The sequence below is a fragment of the Opisthocomus hoazin genome, chromosome 7 (genome assembly GCF_030867145.1).
Source record: "Opisthocomus hoazin isolate bOpiHoa1 chromosome 7, bOpiHoa1.hap1, whole genome shotgun sequence".
In the NCBI taxonomy this organism is placed as follows: Eukaryota; Metazoa; Chordata; class Aves; order Opisthocomiformes; family Opisthocomidae; genus Opisthocomus; species Opisthocomus hoazin.
Genome location: NC_134420.1, coordinates 19,330,225 through 19,352,415, shown reverse-complemented (window position 1 = coordinate 19,352,415; position 22,191 = coordinate 19,330,225). Strand labels below are relative to the sequence as shown.

General features: G+C 40.1%; 1 protein-coding gene across 1 annotated transcript in view; it reads right to left on the bottom strand.

The window, feature by feature from the left end:
• Positions 1-508: 508 nt before the first annotated feature.
• The window catches only part of KCNQ1 (potassium voltage-gated channel subfamily Q member 1), a 367,299-nt gene continuing 345,616 nt past the window's right edge, over positions 509-22,191 (bottom strand). The window contains exon 16 of the mRNA XM_075427497.1: positions 509-1,164. Coding sequence (XP_075283612.1) covers positions 964-1,164 — 201 coding nt within the window. The 3' untranslated portion in view covers positions 509-963. The remainder of the gene's footprint in view (positions 1,165-22,191) is intronic.

The following is a 22,191-nucleotide window of genomic DNA, read 5'->3' as shown; positions in this document are numbered from 1 at the left end:
AGGGATGCTTTCCTGAAGTGGGGCCTCGATTCCTGCGAGTACTGTGGGTGCTCAGTAAGGGGCCAGCTCAAGCACTTGACCAGCAAGTCCAGTCACTTCAGCTTCTTGTACTTCTCTTGGAGACTGTAAGCTAAAACCCAGCAGATATAAGAAGAAGTAGGCCTTCTTTTTGAAAAGCTATTTCAGGACAAGTACATTCAGACCACTGTGTTTTCTATTTATATATAAATTCTTTGGCAACAGTTTTCTAGAAAGCAGAATCATTTTTTCTATGCAATACTTTATTGTCTCCCCATGAAAAACTGATATCTTAAAAAATCTATAGCACTTTCCACTATAAATACTATTGTTCCAGATTAAGGATTAGTTCCTCCCTGAAGAAAAACAGATTTAAGAAATCTGGTCATTATCTGATAACCGTTTATGTAGCAATGTTAAAATAAAACAGACAAAGATCATTCTGTATGTGGTTTGTCATTCTCTAGAATGTTAGTGTACGTTTATACAATAAAAACAACATAAGTTATCCTAGTTTGTTTTAAAAACCTTAGTAGTAGAAATATATTGCTATCTGCAGATTCATAAACAATGCACTTTTTCCATCTAAGTTCAAGTATTATTAGAATTATATTTCCTATTATTATCAATAAAGGAGCTCTAAATCCTTGCCATTTCGCCTGTCTCTACATCACTTTGGTCTTTCTGAGAAATAGAGTTGTGATCATTTGTTCATGAACAAAATCAACGTGGAGCTTCCGTAAGTTTTGCCTGGTAGAAGACAGCCTGGCAGTCCTTCGGCTATTACAAGCGGCTTTAGAAGAGTGTATATGAGACTAGTGGTTTAGATACAGCAGTTGCGTGTTTTCTTGGACGGCTGATGAACTTCATTCTTTCCAGGTTCTCAACATTCAGTCCCATTTAAAGAAGAACGGTGGGAAGAACCCAATCCAGACTTAGGCCACATCAGGATATATCATCTTCGTTTATTCTCGGTACTGTGAGTTGCTCGTAGGTTGGCAGAGTGTTATTAGGGAGGAAAAGATCCGAATTGACATTGTTGCCTCTCTGAGGTGATCTGTTGTTCCCTTGATCCCCCTGCTGACGGGAAACCAGATGATGCAGCATATCTGTAATGAGGTTCAGTTTCTGGTCCATTTGTGTAACCTACAAAGGCAAAGGGAAGCTTGTTCAGTAGCACCATGTGAGAAAATTGCAACAAACCACGTGATACAAATGCAGTATTCAAATCACATTTTTCTTTATTAGGATCACAACCACCTCTATGAAGACACCACAGATTCACAGTTCATTAAATGGAGCATTAGAAATTTAATGCAATAGGTCAGAATTGGGTGAGGACAGGCCTGTTAATACTCACCTCTGGTATGCGCTTTGACACTCCTTTTATACTTGGATGAACACATGACAAACAGGCTTCTAAAGAGATGTGCTGGGATAGAGAACTAAGTCCCAGAACTGAGTTTCTGTGGTTTTTTGTTATTATTGTGTCCACATTTTTTTGAAAACATGAAAACTTCTAACATGCTTACATGCCTTAATAATATCAATATGCTGTAGTTAATATCTGCTCTACTTGCAGTAATCTAATCAACCCTAAGCTGGAACTGACCGATGCTCTTCGTTACATTTGGGCCCAATTAGCAGCTCAGGCCGCAAAGTGCCCGCAGGTATTTCTGCTGCTGTGAGCGTATAGCAGCTGGGGTCTGCAGCAAGGGCTGGGAGTGGGGCATGATTCAGTTTTATGCTCTTACCCCCCCCAACGACACAGTGTTCGCTAGGATTCCCGTTCAGATGACATGGTTCACAGCAAGCCAGAAACTCTTCTGAGACGGGTGAGCACTAATTTTTCAACTGGGGGGTGGGGGCAGCAGGGGAAGTTTCACCCTGAATCCATAATGCTCACTTTCTTCTGCCTTTAGACAGAAGCTCCTTAAAGGATTTAATTCCTCTGTTTTGCTTTTTCTGCTCTGTCCTGTAATCTTTAGAAGAAAATATAATGAAAAATCAGGATACCTAATAAAGTCTAGGTTATGGATTTGTCCAAAATTTAGACTCTATTTGGCATATATTTGTGGTACTCAGAGGAAAATAATGAATGAACTGTTTCTAGGAGCACCACAGATTCAGTCTCTGGTTTCTTGCATTTTCTAGTCAAGAGGTAACCTGTACCACCCCTTTTACCTGGCATGGGAAACCTCCTCTCTGCACTGACTCCAATGTACTGAGTGAGCTGTCCCGAGGGGAAGACGGGCAATTCCACCTCCAAGGTCCTGCCCACTCTCTGCCCCCTGGCACGGCAAGCACTGAAACTGGGCAGTAAGTGTCTGCCTTCTGGCCTCCTACTCCCTTCTACCAGCACAACGAGAAAGCCTCGATTTTGCCATTGCAGTCTCTGACTGATCGATCCACAGGGATCCTACAACACTAAGTAAATTCTAGGCAAAAACATGCAGTAAGTTTTAAAAAGGCAAAAGAAAGTAAGCAGAAAAAACCATGATAGGAATAAATTGCTGCCTAAAAAATCTGCTAGAAAGTAGTGAAAGGCACATAAAACCGCCAGCGAGAGCATGAGTGGGAGCAATTTATATGTGCCTGGCCATCATCCAAGTATCACACAGGATAGTAAAAGACGGTAAGGCTGAGCAGAACATCAACAAAGCTGGATGATTTCAGCAGAGACTAAAATGTTTTTCCACCATAGAGAAAATGCCATTTTTTTCAAACACTTTGTACAACTGGTAGGGAAGCAGATACAGTGATTTAAAAATATGAGGTGCCAGAGATTTATACTTTGCAGCTGGTTTTGAAAACATTAGGCAAAGCACCCTAGATGGTACATGAAACACTAGTAATTCTGGATGGAAATGGCTGTTGAAAGATGAGATTCTTCAAATGAGGAAGCTGAAGAACACATAAGTTCAAGATTTGTAGAAGGAAATACAGATGGAAAACTGAGCAGATCATCAGGTTTTCATTTCATAACTATTTGTTCACTCCCTTAAAAAAAGGCACGCTTTGCCCAAATGGTGTCCACCACAGATGGCAAACTCACAATGCTCCAAGTGTAACAGAACAGATCAGTGCTAGTGAAGCCTGCAAAAAGATCTCATTCCTCCATCCCTCACTGCCCAGGTATCGCTTGCTTTCTGAGACAGCTGCATTGGAAGCACTGTAGTTAAAGGTTGCAGACAAAAAGCTATCTTCAGAGTCTGAAGGACAACTTTTCCTCTAACAAGAAATGTCGTTTTGCTAATTATTCAAAACTAACTAGGGGACTTCTATATATATATTTGTTCATTTGTGATTCTAGGCAGGGTTTACCAGAAGAAACACAGACTGAAGATATATCTGGAAAATATGCGTTTATGAAACTCTTGCAATGATGAGCTATTGAATGTGACAGTAGATTGGACTGAGATCTGGATAGTCCTTCAACAGCTGTGCATCCTAGTGATGAAGTACTGGAGAGAAGTGAGATGTGAATATTCTTCCCGGGAAATAAATTCCCAAAGATAATTGTCTAATTTTTTCTAGAGAACAAGGTCTGGCTGCTGCAGCTGTGGAGTGCAGAAGGCCCACAGAAGCAGAGGCAGAAGCTAATTGGTGTTAAGCTGAGCCATATAAGATAAAAAGTAAAGACCTGCGTCTTCCATGTATCTGCTTATTGGGGTAGGGCTGTAAAGCCACGAAACTTTTGTGGAGGGAGGTCCAGATAGCTGGTTGTGTTTAACTGTTGTTTAATCAGTTTTGCTTCCCAATAAGGCAAGCCATTTCCCAGGGAGTTCTGCACCCGTGAAGGTCTTGCTCCAAGACACGCTTAACTCAGTGGTAGTTTTTGGCAATCACAGACTTCTAGTGACTTCAGCGGGTTCTGGACCAATCTTGGACTGAATTGTCAGTCCCAAATAGCAACATATTCTTTGGACGTTACAAGAGAAGGAGCAGTCTGGATTTCTGTACATTGCTCTGCTTGTACTTCTTGGGGTTGAATCAGAAAAGATGACATTTGCAAATGAGATGGCAATGGGACGATGGGCCCCCACCCTCAGTTCTGCCAAAGGGGTGTCTGCTTAAAGTATGAGCCATTTTAAAGAGCGAAGTAAAAGCCACCAGAAGGCAACTTATACTGTCATCACAGGCCTCGGATGTACAAGAATAAGAGGCTTGCTGGTGAACGGCCTTGCTTATTAGCATGTCCAATCTGCCCCTTGTCATTCAGACACACATCCTGAAATACACCTGTCACTTGTTTCCTGCAGAAATAATCATACCCACTAGAAAAATGTGTGCAATACCCTTTTTATTACACTGGCTTTACGCACTTAGCATGGAGATGTGTATCACCTCCTCTGAATCATACTTTCAAACACATTTACTTGATTAGAAATTAGCTATGATGCCAGAATGAATAAAAGTAAAGCAAACAGAAAAACTGCTGATGTTGCTATAATATTAACTGCTTTGGACAACTCTGATCCCTCTCCTTAAAAGAGCAAACAGTGTTAATTATGTAGAAAAAGAACTCAGACTGATTTGTTTCTTTTAGGAAAAACTAAGTAAGCTCTTTCTAGCTGACTTATGTTTTATTAGAAGCATGATGTTTGGATGATAAAATTCTTTATATGCAAATAATTTTATTTGTATTTTATAGTTGTTGGGGAGAGGAGACAGTGTTTGAAACTCTTCAGAAATTACACACTGCAGTTATTCCTAAATCTGAAATATTCTATAAAACACGATTTTTCCATCCTCTGAGATAAATTTTTTTTTTAAAAAAGATCCAAGGATCATAGATTGAGCACAGATAGAAAGAAGCAGATTTAAACAAGTTTTGAACCTAGCTCTTGGAAATGAATAAAAAAATCCCATTCATGCAATGCACTGAGGAAAAAAAACCCCAACCAAATAGTTCTTCACAAAGGCTGAAAGATCACAGCACGCATCTTAAAAGGCACATCATAAAGAAATGTAGCTATGTTACAGAACCGATTTTTCCCCTCCCTAAAAAGTCACAGAGGCACCTGACTGCTCTGACACCCCACACAATAGACCAGTGGCGATGACGTAGTTCCTACAAACCACAAGGTCCTCTTAGGTCATGTTTTCAGGAGAAGCAGTCCTCTACAACTGGATGTAAAGTGACATGCCAACTTTTATAAAGGTATCAAAGGCATTCCAGGAGGTGCCAGTGAACAAGACAGAGACTGTTCTTGTGATGAGAGAACAAAATAACGAGCACTTTATCTAACAAAATTCCACAAATTTTCACATTGTATTCATCTTAAATGCCCTGTAATTTTAAGCTTCATAACAAATTCATGGTATGATACAGAACATAAAATGTAACAATGAATTTCTTTCGTTGCTTTTTTTTTTTTTTTTAAAAAGGGCCAAGGACAGATGGAATTATGGAGCTGAGCGGAACAGTATTTTCAGACACGGATATTCAGGATTGTGGGGAAGCTGAAGGACAAAATCTGGAGTTTGGCATAATTTAGGCCACAAAGACCACAAATTACTAATAAGTTATGCCAAGTATTGCTCCATGACCTGGAGGGATCAAGGCTGATCAGTGATGTTCATTAAAGTTGTCTCATCTGCCCTTCATTCTCACAGATTTCAAGAGTAAGTATTATTAAGGGTAAAAATCATAGTCCCTTTAGACAGGCCAGTGGTTTATAATTACCTTATACCGTCTTAACACGGTTGACTGATTAAACAACTAATTTGTTAATTATTATTTGATCTTAATCAAGTGAGATTTTATCAGCACAGTGCTCACTCGGTGGGTTCGGGGGGACTGTGCTGGTTCTTAATATGAAAAGCCAAGCACGAAGCTGCTAAAGGGGAAGAAGAAAACCAGAACACAAACTAGGCTTGGCTGAATGAAAATGTGAACCAGGAAAATTTCAGCTACTTTTCCAACATTAGTTTGCCACCCTGACTTATCTTGAGCAGCATTCATTCCTGAGGGTGCAGCTTTTTAGCTCAAAGGGAACTAACTCTTTTTAAGGCACTTCTTCCAGATAACTGGTGACTGGGGAGATGTATTTGCCACTCCTGGTGGTCTCTTAGTAAGGAGGACCCTATTGCTCTGCAGTGTGGCAAACTTCTAAGGAAAGAAAATGATGCTTTCCTCATCTGTGCGTCCTCATAAGCAGTGTTGTACAGATTTCCTAACGTGTTTTCTGTTCAATACTATACTTGTTAATGAGCTAGCTTTATATTTCAGAAAAACACACAAAAAAGTCCTTTCTGTTAACAAAATCATCATCAGGCACACTGATGACTCAGTTGAAGAAAAGATGAAAGGCAAAAAATATTCCAGAACTTATGATCCCTGTTAACGGCAACGATATGAAGGAAGGTATCGGCATCAAGCGATACTTAAGAAAACCGTGAGAGTGGTCTGCAAGTGAAGGTGTGGTTATAAATCACATTTTTCTTTGGTGGGATCCATCCTATTTAAGTACTGTTCTTGAGAATATTTGAGGAATCTTCAGGGAGCAGCTTCCCTGACTACTCTTCTTGTGAAGTCCCTACACATTTTGGTACTTCAATATTTCTAAAAGTTAATGCTTTAGTTTGAGGGCCCTGTGGGCAGGAATGAACATGATGTTAGGAGTGGCTTTCTGAAGAAGCTCAGGGATAGCTATAGGAATATTCCTAGAGGATTGATTTTGAACATTTCTCTATAACTGTAATAGTGGTAATAGAGAACAACAATTTCAGTATTATTGAAGAAAGTTTCTTTCTTCAAGTACATGATTATTCAAAAATCATGGAAAGTCTTCTTTCCCTTTACAGTACCCAAGATCCCAGATTCTTGTGAATCCCCTTATCAGAGTTTCTGGCTTCCCTTTGTTTATTTTGTTGCCAGAGACCAGGTAGCAGTCTTGCTGGAGGTTATATACCCATCGCTGAGGTGTTTACAGGAGAATGTAATCCGCATGAAGGAAGATTTGTTCTCCAGACTGTCTGTACTTTCTCTTGAGAGTTGGCCAAAGAAGGGAGTATGTGTGCGGTATCTGGGGGAAGGATAGAGGAAGTGGAGCCAGTGAGAAAACACTTTCCTCTAATATAAGATCACTCATCGCTAGAAAAATACACAGGCTGAGCTTCTGAGGAACAAAATTAACAGGTTTTGAGGGCTGCATGTGACAAGTCACTTTCTAATCAATGACAATATTATATGAACACTGTAACCACTGTCTTAACTGACAAATAAAATGGATAACTTTGAGACAAAAAGCATCTTTGGAAAGAAAGGCACTTCCTACACAGTGTCCTAAAACCAGCTCTCTTTTGTCAAAGTATCAGTGCCAATCTCTTCTTTACTTTGAGATACTAAAAATTGTTCTGTTTTTTTCAGTAAACTGAGATTATTGCTGGTCTCATCTTGCTCTATTTTTATAACAAGACATTTCTCCTACACTTCTCAAAAGTTTCATAAAAACCCTTATTTTTTGTAGTAGTAACCCTTAAAATGCTGCTGATAATTCATTGTTAATCAGGGTGTGCCACCTGTGCTTTCAACAAAGGGTGATGACCCAGGACTGGGAAGAAACTTCTGAGTCGCTGAGTCAGGGTCAGAGCTCAGAAACAAACAGGATTTGTAAGCCAGTCACTGGCTCTAATTGTCCAGAAGTCACCTTGATATCAGTGAACTACTATTAAAAATGGCTTGACTTGACATAGTAAATTCCTAATGCACCGCACAGAAACTCAGTTTTGTCACACATGTTTCTTAATTATGTTGGGAAGTAAAACAAACTGGTAACACCAGCATGTGGCCATTTGATTACTGACAATAACACTTGTGGCATTTTAAAGTAATTTTTGTTTGTTTGAAGAATTTTGTCCTGATTGTGCAGCACAAGCTCTAGGGTACCAGATGCTCAAGTTATAGGAAATGGGAGAAATTACAGGGTCGATTTACGCGTTCTTTCTTTCTTTCAAGCAAGTAACTACTCTGCAGAGAATTATTTTTCCTTTCCAATTGTCATTTTCCCCAAAGAGAAACAACTTTTTCTAAAAGCTTCCTCAAAGTTTCTGGAAACATGGCATCTCTGGTTAACTATTCACTCAGCTCAATTTCTTTCATGTGCATTTTCAGGATACTTAGAAGAGTGTAGATTACAACCATAATGCCATTTTTCAGATTAAACGTCTCCCTTCAATTCTATTTGAAACTGACAATAGTAATAGACATGGTCTGACAGGTCAAAAACTGAAAAACTTATATGAAAAAGCCACTTCAGTAATGTGCGATTAAATAAATAATTGAATACAAAATACAGCATATATGTTACCAAACACAGAATATTGGCAGCATGTTTTTGTAACTGCCTCTTCTATGCTACTGTCATTTTTCTCCAAAAGAAAATGAAGATATAGCTTGCAGGAAGAGCAGTAGCTGAAGATGTTACACAATAAACCAGAGATCTTCACAGCTATCTTTGAGTGCTTCCAGCCACTTCTACAGAACTCATGTACATAATCCTTACGTGAATAAATGCTGCAGATCCGCAGGAGGCAAAACTTCAGATGCAAGAAGTCTATTTAATAAGACCTACAAAGACACAAGTGGCAACAACAAACACTGTGCTTATATAAGACAGCAATTCTTTTAAGATCTTAAAAATGATGAGAAATACTTTCTATGATTCTATATATAGAAATCGGAAGTTACAAACATCTAAGTTGTTTCGGTTTTTACGTGTCACCTTCATAAAATTATCTGTCTATAACTTGCTGCTTGACTAAAGGAAGCAAGGTAAGATGAACATATACCTCTCCTGCTAACAAGGACGCCGGTAGGACACTGGCAAACAGAAGACTTATGTTACAGGAGAGTGAAATACGCTTGGCCATGGACTGTTACAGAGTACAAGACCTTGAAAGGTGGAAAGCTTTTGGGGTAGTGCTTATTTTAGAAGTGGAGAGGATTCAGAAAGGCCTGAGGGCAAAAAAAAAGTCAGAAAGGGATGACCTAAAATGCTGCTAGTCAAGACAGGAATGACCACGATGATGGGTGTGGCTGGAGGAGATGGTAAGAAGCAGAGACGATACGGTTGCTACTTGAGAAGAGAGAGCTGAGTACGGTGGCCTCGGTTCAGTGCTTTTGTTGTTGCTGTTAACAACTTCTTGCAAAACTATTTAGCTTATTTGAAACCCCCAAACCGCTGGAAATAAGCTTTTCCTGAGAATCTTTCTTTGCTCTAAGTGTAGCTTTGGGCCATGAAGCCCTTCTGCCTGCTCGTCGCTCCCCAGGCTCCCAGGCCAGCCCTGCTGGCCTCACTGCACGGAGAGCGTGCCCAGATGTGCACAATGCTCACAGAGCTATCTGGCATCCCGAGGGCTATAGCCAAGCAATTAAAATTTGTGGTTGACTCTTGTCATAGATAAATGAGACAAGACTTAAAACACATGGAAATTTTAAAGTTAGGACAGTGTCCAAAATCTACAGTCTTTGGCTCAGCACAGCCTCAGGATACATAATTTTTTTTCTCCAAAATATTACAAAGGTCAGATATTTATTTTTTTAACCCTTTCCTCTAAACGAACATAGTATCAGTAGATGAACAAGGGAGCTTGGAATGTTTTTCTCTCCCTGGGTGAAGCCAGCAAAGTGAAGTTTACGATCTGGTCTCTAAATACAACTTTTATCAGAAGCTACTAAAGAAGATAAAATCCCCCTGTCCTATTTACTGAATAGTCTAGATTTTTCAAGAATTTGGTTATCTTCATTCACCATAGCCCCACCTTCAGGAAATAATATCTCTTTGTCCAGACACAACTGTCTTCCATTTCCATTTAAAAATAAGACACAAGTTGGCAGGAAGAGAGGAATTCTTTCCTTACAAATGAATCGATGATACCAAAAGTCTGAGATCCTTATGTACCCACAAAAATCATTGGACATCCATCTAGCACCATTATTATTAACATTTTCCCAGATTATGCTTAAATTGAAATCCAGCTTTATGGAAGCTGTCAAACAGGTTCAAGACCACAAGAAACAGAAGGGAGGTATCGATCAAAGAAACCAGGAAATAAAGTGCCTTATCTTTATGCAATAGTTTGGACACAGTTATAGAATAAACAGCAGTAATTATTGCATCTTCTATCCAAAGCACTGTGTGAACCTTTGTGTATCTATACAGCACCACGCCGCAGCAGATATGTACTGTTAATGCTAGCACAAGGTGGGGGAAACTGAGGCAGTAAAGTTCATCGCCCACCTTCAGATACACTAAACATCTTTCATTGCAAATTGGAAGGAGGAGCTCTAACAAAACCTTCAAAATCTTTTCCCCTGTGCTGGGCAGATCTTCAGGTCTCACAGAAAACTTCAAAGCACTTTTTTGTTTTTTAACGAGACAGCAGGTTGGAAAACTGGTTGCTTTCTCATTCCCAATCACATTCCTGTTCAGCAAAACGTTCCTACGTTGGATCCTTCTGGGTGAGCACCCCAGTACCTATCTGCAGGGGAAAGAAAGGCTCTCTGTTTAGCTAACAGGCACTTATATTTCAGATGCTCCAGTTCCACAGATGTGAAGGAAACTCCCTGTGGTACTTGCCTCTGGAGGACTCTTTCTGCTGGTGTAATCACAGCAGTACAGCCTCCGAATATCACTCCATATTTTTGTTGTCAGGAGTTTGGCTATCAGACAGCAGCTTTCTCCTAGCTGTAGATTCCCATTTCCAGTGTGGAACAGTGGCATATTTACCACATTTTAGGGTTAGAAAAAAAAAGGTAAAATACCCAACTAACATAAAAATATGTACCAAACTCTTTTCCACAACCAAATAAATCCCAAACCAAACCAAACCCCCCTACCACCCTCACCAACTAAAGAAAACAAAAGCGACTAATCTTGACCTCTCTCCAAAGGGGAATGTTTTGCTTCTTGAATCCTTGGCTCTGGCTCTCATATGATACTGGGACTATGAGTAATAACCTCTTGCCGGAGTACTGCTGATAATTTCACCATTGAGTAGCTGTTCTCGTTCTGGATCATCATAACAAGCACTTCAGTTGCCAAGAATTTTTTTTAAAAAACCACAAAGAATAAGATATACACTCATAATCCCCAGTGTTAGAAATACATTTTTCAGCTTTAACTGTTAGGTTTTGCCTGACAATTTTTTCCTCCTTCCTCCAAACTGTTATTTTTCAGATGCCTGCTACGAAACTGTTCCCTTTTTCCTTTCTTTCTCTCAAACACTTTTCCTAATTCAAAACAGATTTGAGACTGCTGCTCTTTTCAAAGCAAATATGCCGTGTATCACGTGGAGTTAGGTTAGCATCGCTTATGTTATGTTTCACACCTCACCCAAATGAGGCATCCATACTGCTTTTCAAAGGGAAGAAAGCCAGACTAGGTGCACTGGCTTTTCTGGTTGGAATAGAAAGTGAGACGCATCCACAGGTCGTGGATCTGATCTTATGGCATGGCATGAGTAGGGAATAGCACTGCTATCCACTTTTTGTTTGAAATGTTAAAAAACAAGCTGATCTCAGTTGTTTTTTCAAAAATAGATTTCTGGCCAGTGCCTTTTTTAGTATCCATAATGTACTCATTATTTATGATTTGACAGTTACTATGTGGGCAAAATAGGACATAAACTCCTTTGTACCTAAAATTAGCTTAAAAAAACTAATAAGCATACGATGACCTCTGCAGCAATCAAAAATGGAAGGGGAAAAGGAGTGGGGGAGAGAAAGGGAGAGAAGCAATTACAACAATAGTGAGTTTTGAGATTCCCTGAGGGCTGTTGGTAATTAAACCAACAGCAACACGAATCTCCGTTTGATGTGGTCATGAATTTGTTTTCAAAAGAAAAATCTTTAAAAAGATTCTTTCAAGAGAAATTTTTAGAGAACAAGCTCAGCATGAATAATTAGACCAGAAATACTTTGATAAATATTATTACGGAGAAGTCATCTATGGGCCGTGGCATTTCAGGGTTAGAAATCCCAGTGATAAATAAGGTGGCAAGATTGCACCCATTCTGAACACACAAAACCAGGGCTGTATTCTTGCACGCTGGAGTCTGCTCCTCAGAAAGGAGGTGGCCTCTTGTTTTGCCATTGCATTAAGCTTTACGAAGACGCAGATGCAAGACAGAAAGTTTCAGTGGGAAAGCTCAGTGGAACGAAAGCAAACCACACATAATTCCAAAGGCACTTTTCATTCCCAGGAGCCGCACAGAGATCAGAGGTGAAATTTATTGGTGATAAAATGTCTGCGAGCCCACTCTACTCCCCCAGCCTTTCCAACCGCCATTCACTTCTGCTGAAATCATATCCCTGGAAATATCTCCCTCAGAATACTCTAAAAATAAAAATGCTTTCATTTTGTAGAAATGTAAGCATCCAGCAAAAGCACTGAAATCCACAGAAGATGCAGGTGCTCTTCATCCTCTAAAACAAAGTTGCCTTGGACACCCCAAAAACTGCATTGCATTCTTTTACTGACTGCTTCAATAAGTGGAGGCAGATACAATCAATCACAGGCCAGCAAATAACCAACGAGTGAACTAGAATCTAACATCTTTACCAGTGGCAACCCATGTTTAAAGGGAAAAGAAACTGCCTGTTGGCTGTCATGGCATTATTCATAAAGGCAAACTAGCAGATCTTATGGATACCAGCAGCAAAACTACAACAAAGGCAACCAACTGCTAATGAAGAAGGGTTTTCAGTCAAATTTCATGGGTCATACAAAGTCATTACCATGCCTGCAGGAGTTCAACAGCTCTGCCAGTTGAATTTGGGGGAAATGAAGTGATTATTTTGTTATGCATTTTGTAGTTTTAGACATTTTTCTTTAAATTCCAAGTTCTGAAGCCAACCAGCTATGTGAGAATACCAGCTTCAATTTCCAGAGTTAGCTTCTACCCAAGATTATTGCAGAGAAAGCCTTGAAAACAGGTCTTCAGTGTACACCAAGGTCTCAGAAACTAGATTTTAAAGACTCTGATATTTGTTTCCTTTTTTCTTTTTTTCTTTTGCTTAAATACAACCTTATGGCTTTAAGCCAATTTCCTAACACTTTGGGGGCTTGACTCATTTTGAAAACTAGGGGACAAATCATTTGCTTGCTGCTGCTGGTAACAATTTCTGCATAGGTTAACTTTCCAAATTGGTTCCATTGCAGGTTTCCCTCTGATTTTGAGTCAGTTAAAATATAAAGGCTCTTCTCTGAAACATTCTAAGCTATCATGACTTCAAAAGTAAGCAAATGTTTCTGATAAAGTAACACGTTGGAAAAATTTAATGGATGACAAAGATAAGAAAAAATCCTTAGTGCTTTTCTTTGTCAATAGCTTATTCTAGGAATAAGAAATGCCCAGGCGGGGCATTTCTTTGGACTGGTAAACCGTGACTCAAAAAGTGGATCTATTTGCAATGTAAGTGACTGCGTAGTGGTGGAAGCAAAAGGCTCACAGTCTTTCCTAGCTGATTAATCACCATGACAGGCTTGAAGACTACATGATCTGCCCAGCTCCAGATGTTAGATGTGCATTCACCTCTTGTTATTCTTCTGGTTCATGGGCAGTACCCTGGATTGTTCACTTGTAAGATAATGACGATCATTACTGTTCAAAACAAAAAGGATTTGGGCTTTGTAATTTTATCCTATGATAAAGGAGGCTTCTGCACAAGATAACACAGTACATACAGTCTAGACATGATGAAATACTGGAAGATCCTTCAGGCAGAGGTGGTGACTGTCTTGCACTTAAAGCTTTGTGGCGTTTCCCTTCTCCACTCCTACCCCCTACCAGAACTGTTTTCAACTGCACAAAGAAGGAGCATGAATATATAGGCAAACCTCTCTCCCCTCAAGTCCCTGCCATTAAGGGCTGCACTAGCCCCTGTTAAATCAATAACAAAATGTAGATTCTCTGCAATGGGAGGCAGCACCCATTTCACAGCACATAGTGACACTTCACAGCACTTACAGACAGCAAATCAAGGGCAGCGATCTGACGAAAGCATAGGAGAACATCACAGTGGCAGAAAGAAGCTACCCAACCCCATCTAAGACAGACAGAGTGCTACAGGATCTTCAACGGTTGCAGGTGATGAGAGACATCACTTTAATTCTCATCTAAAGGATATCTTCTCCGTCACCACAACTTTGTCTTGGGCATCAGTCAGGAAGGACTTTGTTGTCAGTGGCACACCAGGAAGGGAACACCAGAGAATCAGCACTCCGCTCTCCGAAGCAAGCTGCAGCCTGCTCCTCCTGGTGATTGGTCATATCTGTTGCAGAAGCCAGATCGTGCTTCACTTGGAAGATCTGATTATCACCGCAGAAACTGGTCTAGCTGCAGGCATTTCTTATTTTCTCTTTGCATAATCTCCTTGAAAGACTTTTCTATGGATTTATTTATTTTCTTTCTTCTGCTAATCTCTTTTGCTAAGTAGTATCTTCCTCCCCTCCCCCTACCCCCCACGGTCCAACAGAGAGAGTAATCAGCTACTCAGTGGAGAAATTAATTCACCCCTAATCATTGTAACCTTTGAAAAAAGGTTGTCAGATAGCACCTACTCAGGACTTTACAGATTAAAATGCTAACATCACCCTGAATTAATTAAGACATTTTCATCCATTTCAATGGATGACTTTATGCTCTGACACATCTGCTCTGACATGTGAAAGGAGTTTAAGTCAGTCTCAAGCATCACAGTTCCTTTCAGGCAGAAGTTGCTCCTTTTTACTTTATTGTACCTGCACTGTTGATTTATATATTCAAACAATGGTATTTTCAAATCAAGAAATAGTCTCAAATTATATCTAAGTTTTAAGATAGATGCTGAACAACAGTGAGAATAATAAAAATGATCAAAATACCAAGTGCTTGTGTTTTCAGTTTTGACCTCCAAGCCTCGAAATGCTTTATGATACCCAGTACTCACAGCTGAGGCAATGGAAACAACAGAAAGTGAAACGACCTGCCCAAAGTCCTGCAGAAAAGGATGGCTGAGTCAGGAACAGCACCCACATGGCCTGAAAACCCCACAATAAGCACAGTGATGCATCTTTCTAGATGGGACATGGACTGTCGTGGCGACACAAGTGTCTGACACTGCCTTGTAAAAGCTGATTTACAGAGAAGGCAGAGGAGGTCTGGTTGCACTTATCCCCCTCTGGCTCAGACAGTACTCGCAGTGTACATGTGCAAGTGAGAAGACCATGTGTGACCAGCTCTGATACGCATTATTTATATAACAGTTCTACTGACTGAAAAACTAATAAATCCACAGCCTGCAGATGATCTGCAGACGTGCAGACACATCATCACAAATATCACTTTATCTTGCTTCTTTGGTTTTGTTTTTTTTCCCTGCTGTGGCACAACAGAGCATCTAGTACTACAGCAAAACAAACTTCTGGCTAAAGAAGCTTGTTTAAATCACAGCGGTTCTCCACACATAACTGACACATAGGAGTAAGTGTCATTTTCCAGGGAAACACTTCTAGTTGAATATTTCACATAGGTCAAACCTGTTTGCGACGCAGTGCTGCAAGGTGCTCAACACTTACTCTCTGACTGCCCTCGACACCCAGGGACCTTGTCAGTGAGGAAGATCCTTGTATTTGGGAAGAAGCAAGTACATATGAAAAACACAGTCTATAACATTCCGTAACAGTGATTGCACAATACAAGAGGTCAAAACAAGGTTTCTCTCCTGATGTACTGTAACCACGGTCTATTTATAATTATACAGCTAATTTAGGGCTTGTATATCCGTGCTGGACAAGGAAGTTTGCCATGTGTAGAAAATGACATGAACTCAAACTCTGCAAACAGTCCCAGAGCCTAAAAATGCTTTTATTAGTACAGTGAACACCTGCACTAATTACGCACTTCACCCACTCAGGGTTCCTTGCTCATGGCAAAGGTTTTAAATCAGCCACCCCAGGAGACAGATATCATTATATTGCTAGAGCAGTCATTGAGATTTGCAAAACTGGGCACCCCTGGAACTATACTCACTCTCTGAACTCTTTGAAGGTGAAAGAGTGTGCTACCCCATTGCTTGGCACAAGAAGACAGTCCAGAGCGTGTGAATGAACAGAGAAAAGTAAGAGAATAATCAGATACTGTTCTTGAAACTCAAAGTTTAGCATTATTGTTAGATCTAAGCATACGTTCTTCTGACTTTCATGTAAACGACACTTATTTTCCACCTCTTGTTGTACGCCAATACCTGACCCAGCAAAACTTGTAAGCATGTGAGACATGTCAAACAATTTCATTTTAGTCACACTGTGATTCATAGGTGCTATTTATGTACCTAAAATTATGTACCTCAAAAGCAAAGATCAGCATTCAGTTTTTTCACTGATGTAGTTCCTCATCTGAAGTCACCTGCAGCTCCGCCCAGATGGTCTCTGCTCACACTAGTGCTAATCAGTGCTGGTACTTCCTTTAGCTCGGTATGCAAAACTTCAAGAATCGATGGTATATAACCTGAAAACCAGCATCTAACTGGTCAGAGGTGGCAGAGATACCTGCGTTTCACATTCCTATCCTTCTAATCTGTCAGTCAGCACTTAAAACCCATCAGCAGATTTTTCACTGGCAAATCACAGAGCGGAAAGTTACTTTAGGTAGGTGCTTCCTTCAATTAAATATACTCCAAGTTTCACGCTGTCCTCAATATAAAAGTAACATAATTTCTACCAAGGGCAAGGCGCACCGATGGTGTGGGCAGGGTTCTCCACCCCGCTGTTTACAGCCGCTCTGCACCGCAGTACCGTACAGTGGGGTAATTCAAAGCGGAACTGGAGAAGAATTTGTTCAGAAACAGCAAAGAACAGGAGCAAGGGCAGAAAAATAATGGAGCAAGGACAGAGGAGGGGTCTTTGAAGAGTTCAGCATTTTTACAATTGCCTCCTATGTGAATGCTAAAAAGGTTTTCAAGGATGCAAATGACCAAACACAGAAATTCTTCATAAGGTGCCTAGGAACTCTAACATTCAAGCTAAAGGCAATGAATCGATTCATTTTCTAACAAATTATCTCTGAACTCTTTAATTCTACTTGATCTTGTACTGTACAAGCATACAGTATAAATTTTCATGGACATGTAGATACAAATTTTTGCGTGACCCCTTCCAGTCAGATTCATTAGGCAACATTCGAAAAATAAAAATTCCCTTGAGCTCTGTGTACCCCATGAACCTCTCTCTCCCTTCACTGTGACTCAGGAACGGGGACTTGTTTTGCAACAATGTCTCCTAAATTTACAACAGTCCCAATTCACTTCTCTTTCAAACTTCTTGATGTCAATGGGATTGAGGTAACATAAACAGCCTGAAAATGAAGATGACTGTTAGCAGTTAGAAGAGAATATACCAAAGGCTTGTTCATTTGCGTGCAACATATCCCCTACAGTAACAAGACATAGTAAATAGCACATCTCACTGCGAAGAACTCATGTTACGAAGTGGTACATTTTTTAAAGCAGATATTTCTTCAGTGCACAAATAGAGTCAGCATTTTCTTTTACTCATTTAAAAACTACACTGTCATACAAATTCTAGCCATGTCTTCATTTTTCTCTTATTTAAATTTCCTAAAACTGCACAACTTCATGGAAAACATGCTATAAAAAAACCCCAAGAACAACAGAAACCACCGACCCTGGAAGAATGTATTCAGAGAAACTATAGTTTTGGAACAGAAACGGAAAGGTTTTAGCACACACTGTAAAAGTAATGATAACTGAAAGGTTATCTAAAGTGTAATTTGAAGAAATGCGTTTGCATTGTTTGCAGATGAAACAATCCTGAGGCCATGTATAAAAGCCCCGAACTGCAGGACAGTAATGAGTTTGTGAATCAGGACTGTAAATTCCTCGTGCTGCGAATGTGGGAGCCATCAGGAGCACACAGGACTGAGTCAGCAGTTACCAAGACACATACATACAGTACAGGCCACTCGAGCCTCCAAACTGCCATTTATCATTTCCTGAGAGAACAGTTTCTTGGCAAGCCTCCTTTAAAAACATTTTTTTTCCAAAACAACCAACCATTCCAGCAGGCTATGAATACCACTATAATTTGGCCTATTTTTCATATCAAGTAGACTATGGGCTCTGGTTTTCAGTTAATTAAAGAAACCTTTTCAGATTTCCAAACGTTGTTTGCAGCAGGGTACATCCCACAACGAGCCAGCTCTAAAACAGTGCCAGTCACAGACCGAACCGTATGGAGATGAAGAAAAAAAGTGAAAAAGACATAAATAAAACCACGGTTTGAAGTTGCAAAGCCCAGCTTACATAACGCCAAATTCGGTTGCCCTGCCAAACTCTTAACTTTTGTCTCTGATGAAAATAGCTGTCTTGGGCTCGACTGTATTTCATACTCCAGAATGTGTAATGGCTCAGAGCTGCCTGGCTGAATTTGAAGTCCATCTGTTGTTGTTGTTTTGTTGTTGTTGTTGTTATTATTATTACTACTACTACTACTACTACACACTAATAGCACTGAGGGGCCTCATCTGAGATCAGAGCCCTGAAGGGCTACAAGTTGTCTGTACACATAGAGAGAAACAGCCCCTGCCTTGAAAAATGCATGATCTAAATAGATGAGATAAAAAAGGGGTGGGACAACGGTTGTATTTTCATTCCTGATTTATACATATGGAACTGAGATACGGAGGGATCAAATGTCTTGCCCGTGCTCACACAAAAAATATCTGGGGCAAAAGCTAGAACTGAACCAAAGTTTTCAAGTTCAAATCAACTTCATCTTCCTTCATTAACCCTATGCTTACTAACTACAAGACTCTACTCAAATCTGTGTCTGTAAGCTGAGACGTTAGAGCTGCATTCAGCCTTTGGGCATACAGGTCCTAAGCATAGGAGGAGAACAACACGCCTCTAACCTCTTGCAAGAATATGTTTGCATAGCAGTAGTTACTTGTGGCTTTGCTTCTTGAAGCTTTAGAAAAATCCAGCTTAGGAAATAAAGTCCCATATTTTGATTTCCTATTTGGTGAAGGAAGCCTGAATTCTGCTATTTCTCTACAGAGTCCTCTGTGCAAGTAGCCACAGAAACAACAAACTGTGCCATGCTTCAGGAAAAAAGTAAATAATCGCTTAATGGGTTTCTTTAAACATCTGACCTGCAGTTCACACATTCTTACTAAAAAAAGAAAAGGAAAAAAAGAGTAGTTATACATGTTTTAGTAAAGAACTGTTTTATTGCTTTGTCTTCAGAAGACGAAAGTCTTCTGAAGAAAACAAGTAGTTTTCTACTTCAGAAGTAGTTTCCTTCTGAAAATCAAGTAGTTTTATTCATTTTTTTAAACTGTTCTTTAGAATCATAGAATATCTCAAGTTGGAAGGGGCCCATAAGGATCATTGTTTCCAATTCCCTGCTCCTCGCAGGACTACCTAAAACTAAACCACATGACTAAGAGCGTCATCCAGATGCTTCTTGAACTCTGACAGTTTTGGAGCCACGACCACTTCCCTGGGCAGCCTGTTCCAGTGACCAGCCACCCTCTCAGTGAGGAACCTTTTCCTAATGTCCAGTCTGAACTCCCCTGATGCAGCTTCATTCCATTTCCTTGAGTCCTATCGCTGGTCACCAGAGAGAGGATATCAGCATCTCCCCCTCCAGTGCCCCTCTCTATCCTAAGAATGTGTGATTTCAGAGGCTTTTACTTTGGCCAAATAAAAAGTTAGGGTTTTGATTTGTTGTTGGTTGGTTTGCTTGAGGTTTTTTTGAAGAAAAAGAATAAATGTACCTGATATTAGGACAACTTCCAGACAAATTTCAAGTCTTCATTCCAAAGTATGGATGTAGGAGAGCATCTCAAAACACTTATAAGATTTAAAAATAATCACAATAACATGGGAAAAATTATGTGTCTCTTCCTAACTTTCTTCCTGGAATGGCTGAAGCTTTTCAGCTGAAACATTCCCAAAAATTTTAGTGTGAGATGCCCAAAATGGAAAACTTCAGGTCAGATGGTTAAAGTTGCACACAACTAACACAAAGTCTTAGAGTGGGAAGTGTCTTACAAAGTTTTGGTAAGGCTCTGAAGCACTCCCAATACCCAAGAACAAGCAGGTGAGTACACAGAATAAATTCACGATATGTTTACCTGGAAGACAAACTGTGCTTCATTACCACACTTTTTGCTACTTTTACAGAAAAAGGGACTGTCATGACTTGCCTTGGTCTGTAAACAGATTTTCTGTTGTATGGGAAATTATGGCATATCACAATTTTTTTAACCTCTCAAAGTATTGAGATATTTCAAGTGGTGGAAATTGTAAACTATTTCAATTTGGGAACACCTAAATGGCTTTAGCTTCATAATGAGTGTTCATACTACTGAAACATTTCATTAAAAAAGTAGTAACCCTATCACTATCCTGAAGTGCCTAAAAGGAATAAAAAGACAACAAAACAGACTAAGTGCAGCATTTCAATGTCCTTGGATTAAAACGCTGATCACAATGAAAAAGTTTAAATCAATGATTCCAAGAAGGTTTGACTGAAAATGTTATCCAAGTAGCCTTGTTCGCATGTGACAACACTGATGTTTCTAACGGGACTTCTATTTTTTTCCAAAAGGCTAAATTTTCCCAGGTCTATGTAAAATAAGGCATTTAGGATTTCTTACTTTTTGAATAACCCCTCTTCTCCCCCAAAAAACCCAACCATGACTCAGTCCTTCCTTGCCATTAGCTTGCCCTCCTGAGATGTTGACACAATTGCCTGTTAATTGGGGAAGCGCTTTGGAGTGGGCCTCTGAAGAACCGCCTGTCACGAGGGCTATCAGTTTTAAAATCATCTACAAAACTGAAGAATTTCCTGTTTCTGTAAGTGGCTCTAACTAGCTCTTTCAAGCAGAAATCCCTGGAGAGGCAATTATTTTTCCCCTGTACAGAACTGCAACAGCTAATGCTGCAAAACAACGGGCCTGCCAACAACCTATGTATGGTCCTTAGACGGCTGAAGTGCACCTTTCCATCTGCAGCTTTGCCCAAGGCGAACAGGTAGCAAGTCCTACTGGGGAGTCTTCCAAAGCAGACTCTGTTTTGGGATCACTGTGTGAAAATATCATAGGATGGGTGTCCTCTAAAGCCAGTGAGACCTTTGCCATTGACTTTAATAGGAGCAGAAGCACAGTTGAGAATAGTTATTTCTTATGAACAACATACTCACTTTAGGATTGGCCCCAGAAGCATTCAGGTCAGGGCGGGCCCTGGAGGCACTTCAATCTGAACAGTCAATTAGTGTCAATGCTAGTCTACTTTTTCAAGTTTTGATAAAAAAGTCTCTCCAAGACTTTTAGGTCTGGAAATGGATGGAAAATATAAACCCTTCCAATTATTAGAGGTGAAAATTTTCCATTAAACTCTTGTGTTGTTCCGTTTCGGTGACACAAGAAACCATTTTGATACTATAGCCCAATTTGTTAAGCAGTCTTGTACACATTGACCTAATTACCAGGGAAAATACAGAGGGGAAAGAAAACAGTAAGAGTTGGTCGTGTGGTTTTACGAGACACGGGTCAAAAATCTTAGCCCCAACTGTCTCCTGAGGACTGTATCAGACTTGTGTTTACCAAGAACATCCCTGCTCAAGAAGAAACGCAGCAAGATCTGTAAGCTGCATGGGATAACACTGAGCTCCAAGATGCAACCAGCCGTACCAACGGAGACTCACAACCACACCTGACGAGACTAATGTACCACGAGAAACATTGGGTAGAGGGAATTTAATGTGGAAAAGGAAGATGCTGAGGATTGCCGCGTGGAAAATCCAGTTGCACAGGGCAATTCTGGAAAACATGGGGGGCATCGCCCTTTGAAAGAACCTTGCTTGGGGACTCCAGCATGTTCTGTCCACTTCCCAAGAACGGCTACAGCTTGGTTTGTATTCAAGGAGTTAGTAAGGATAACACTTCTTTCCTGGAAATGAGGGTGTGCCTGCTGACTGTCTGAAATGCTGTCTTAATGAAACCTTTACCTCTGCTTCTGACAGGACTCTCGTACCTGGCCACCGACTCCTCCACCATGGTTCCTATGTTTACAGTTCTATATAGAAATCTCTTTGGCTATGGAGGTTTCTAGACAGGCTCTCTACTCTGTGTAATTATGACATTGTTTCTGATATGAAT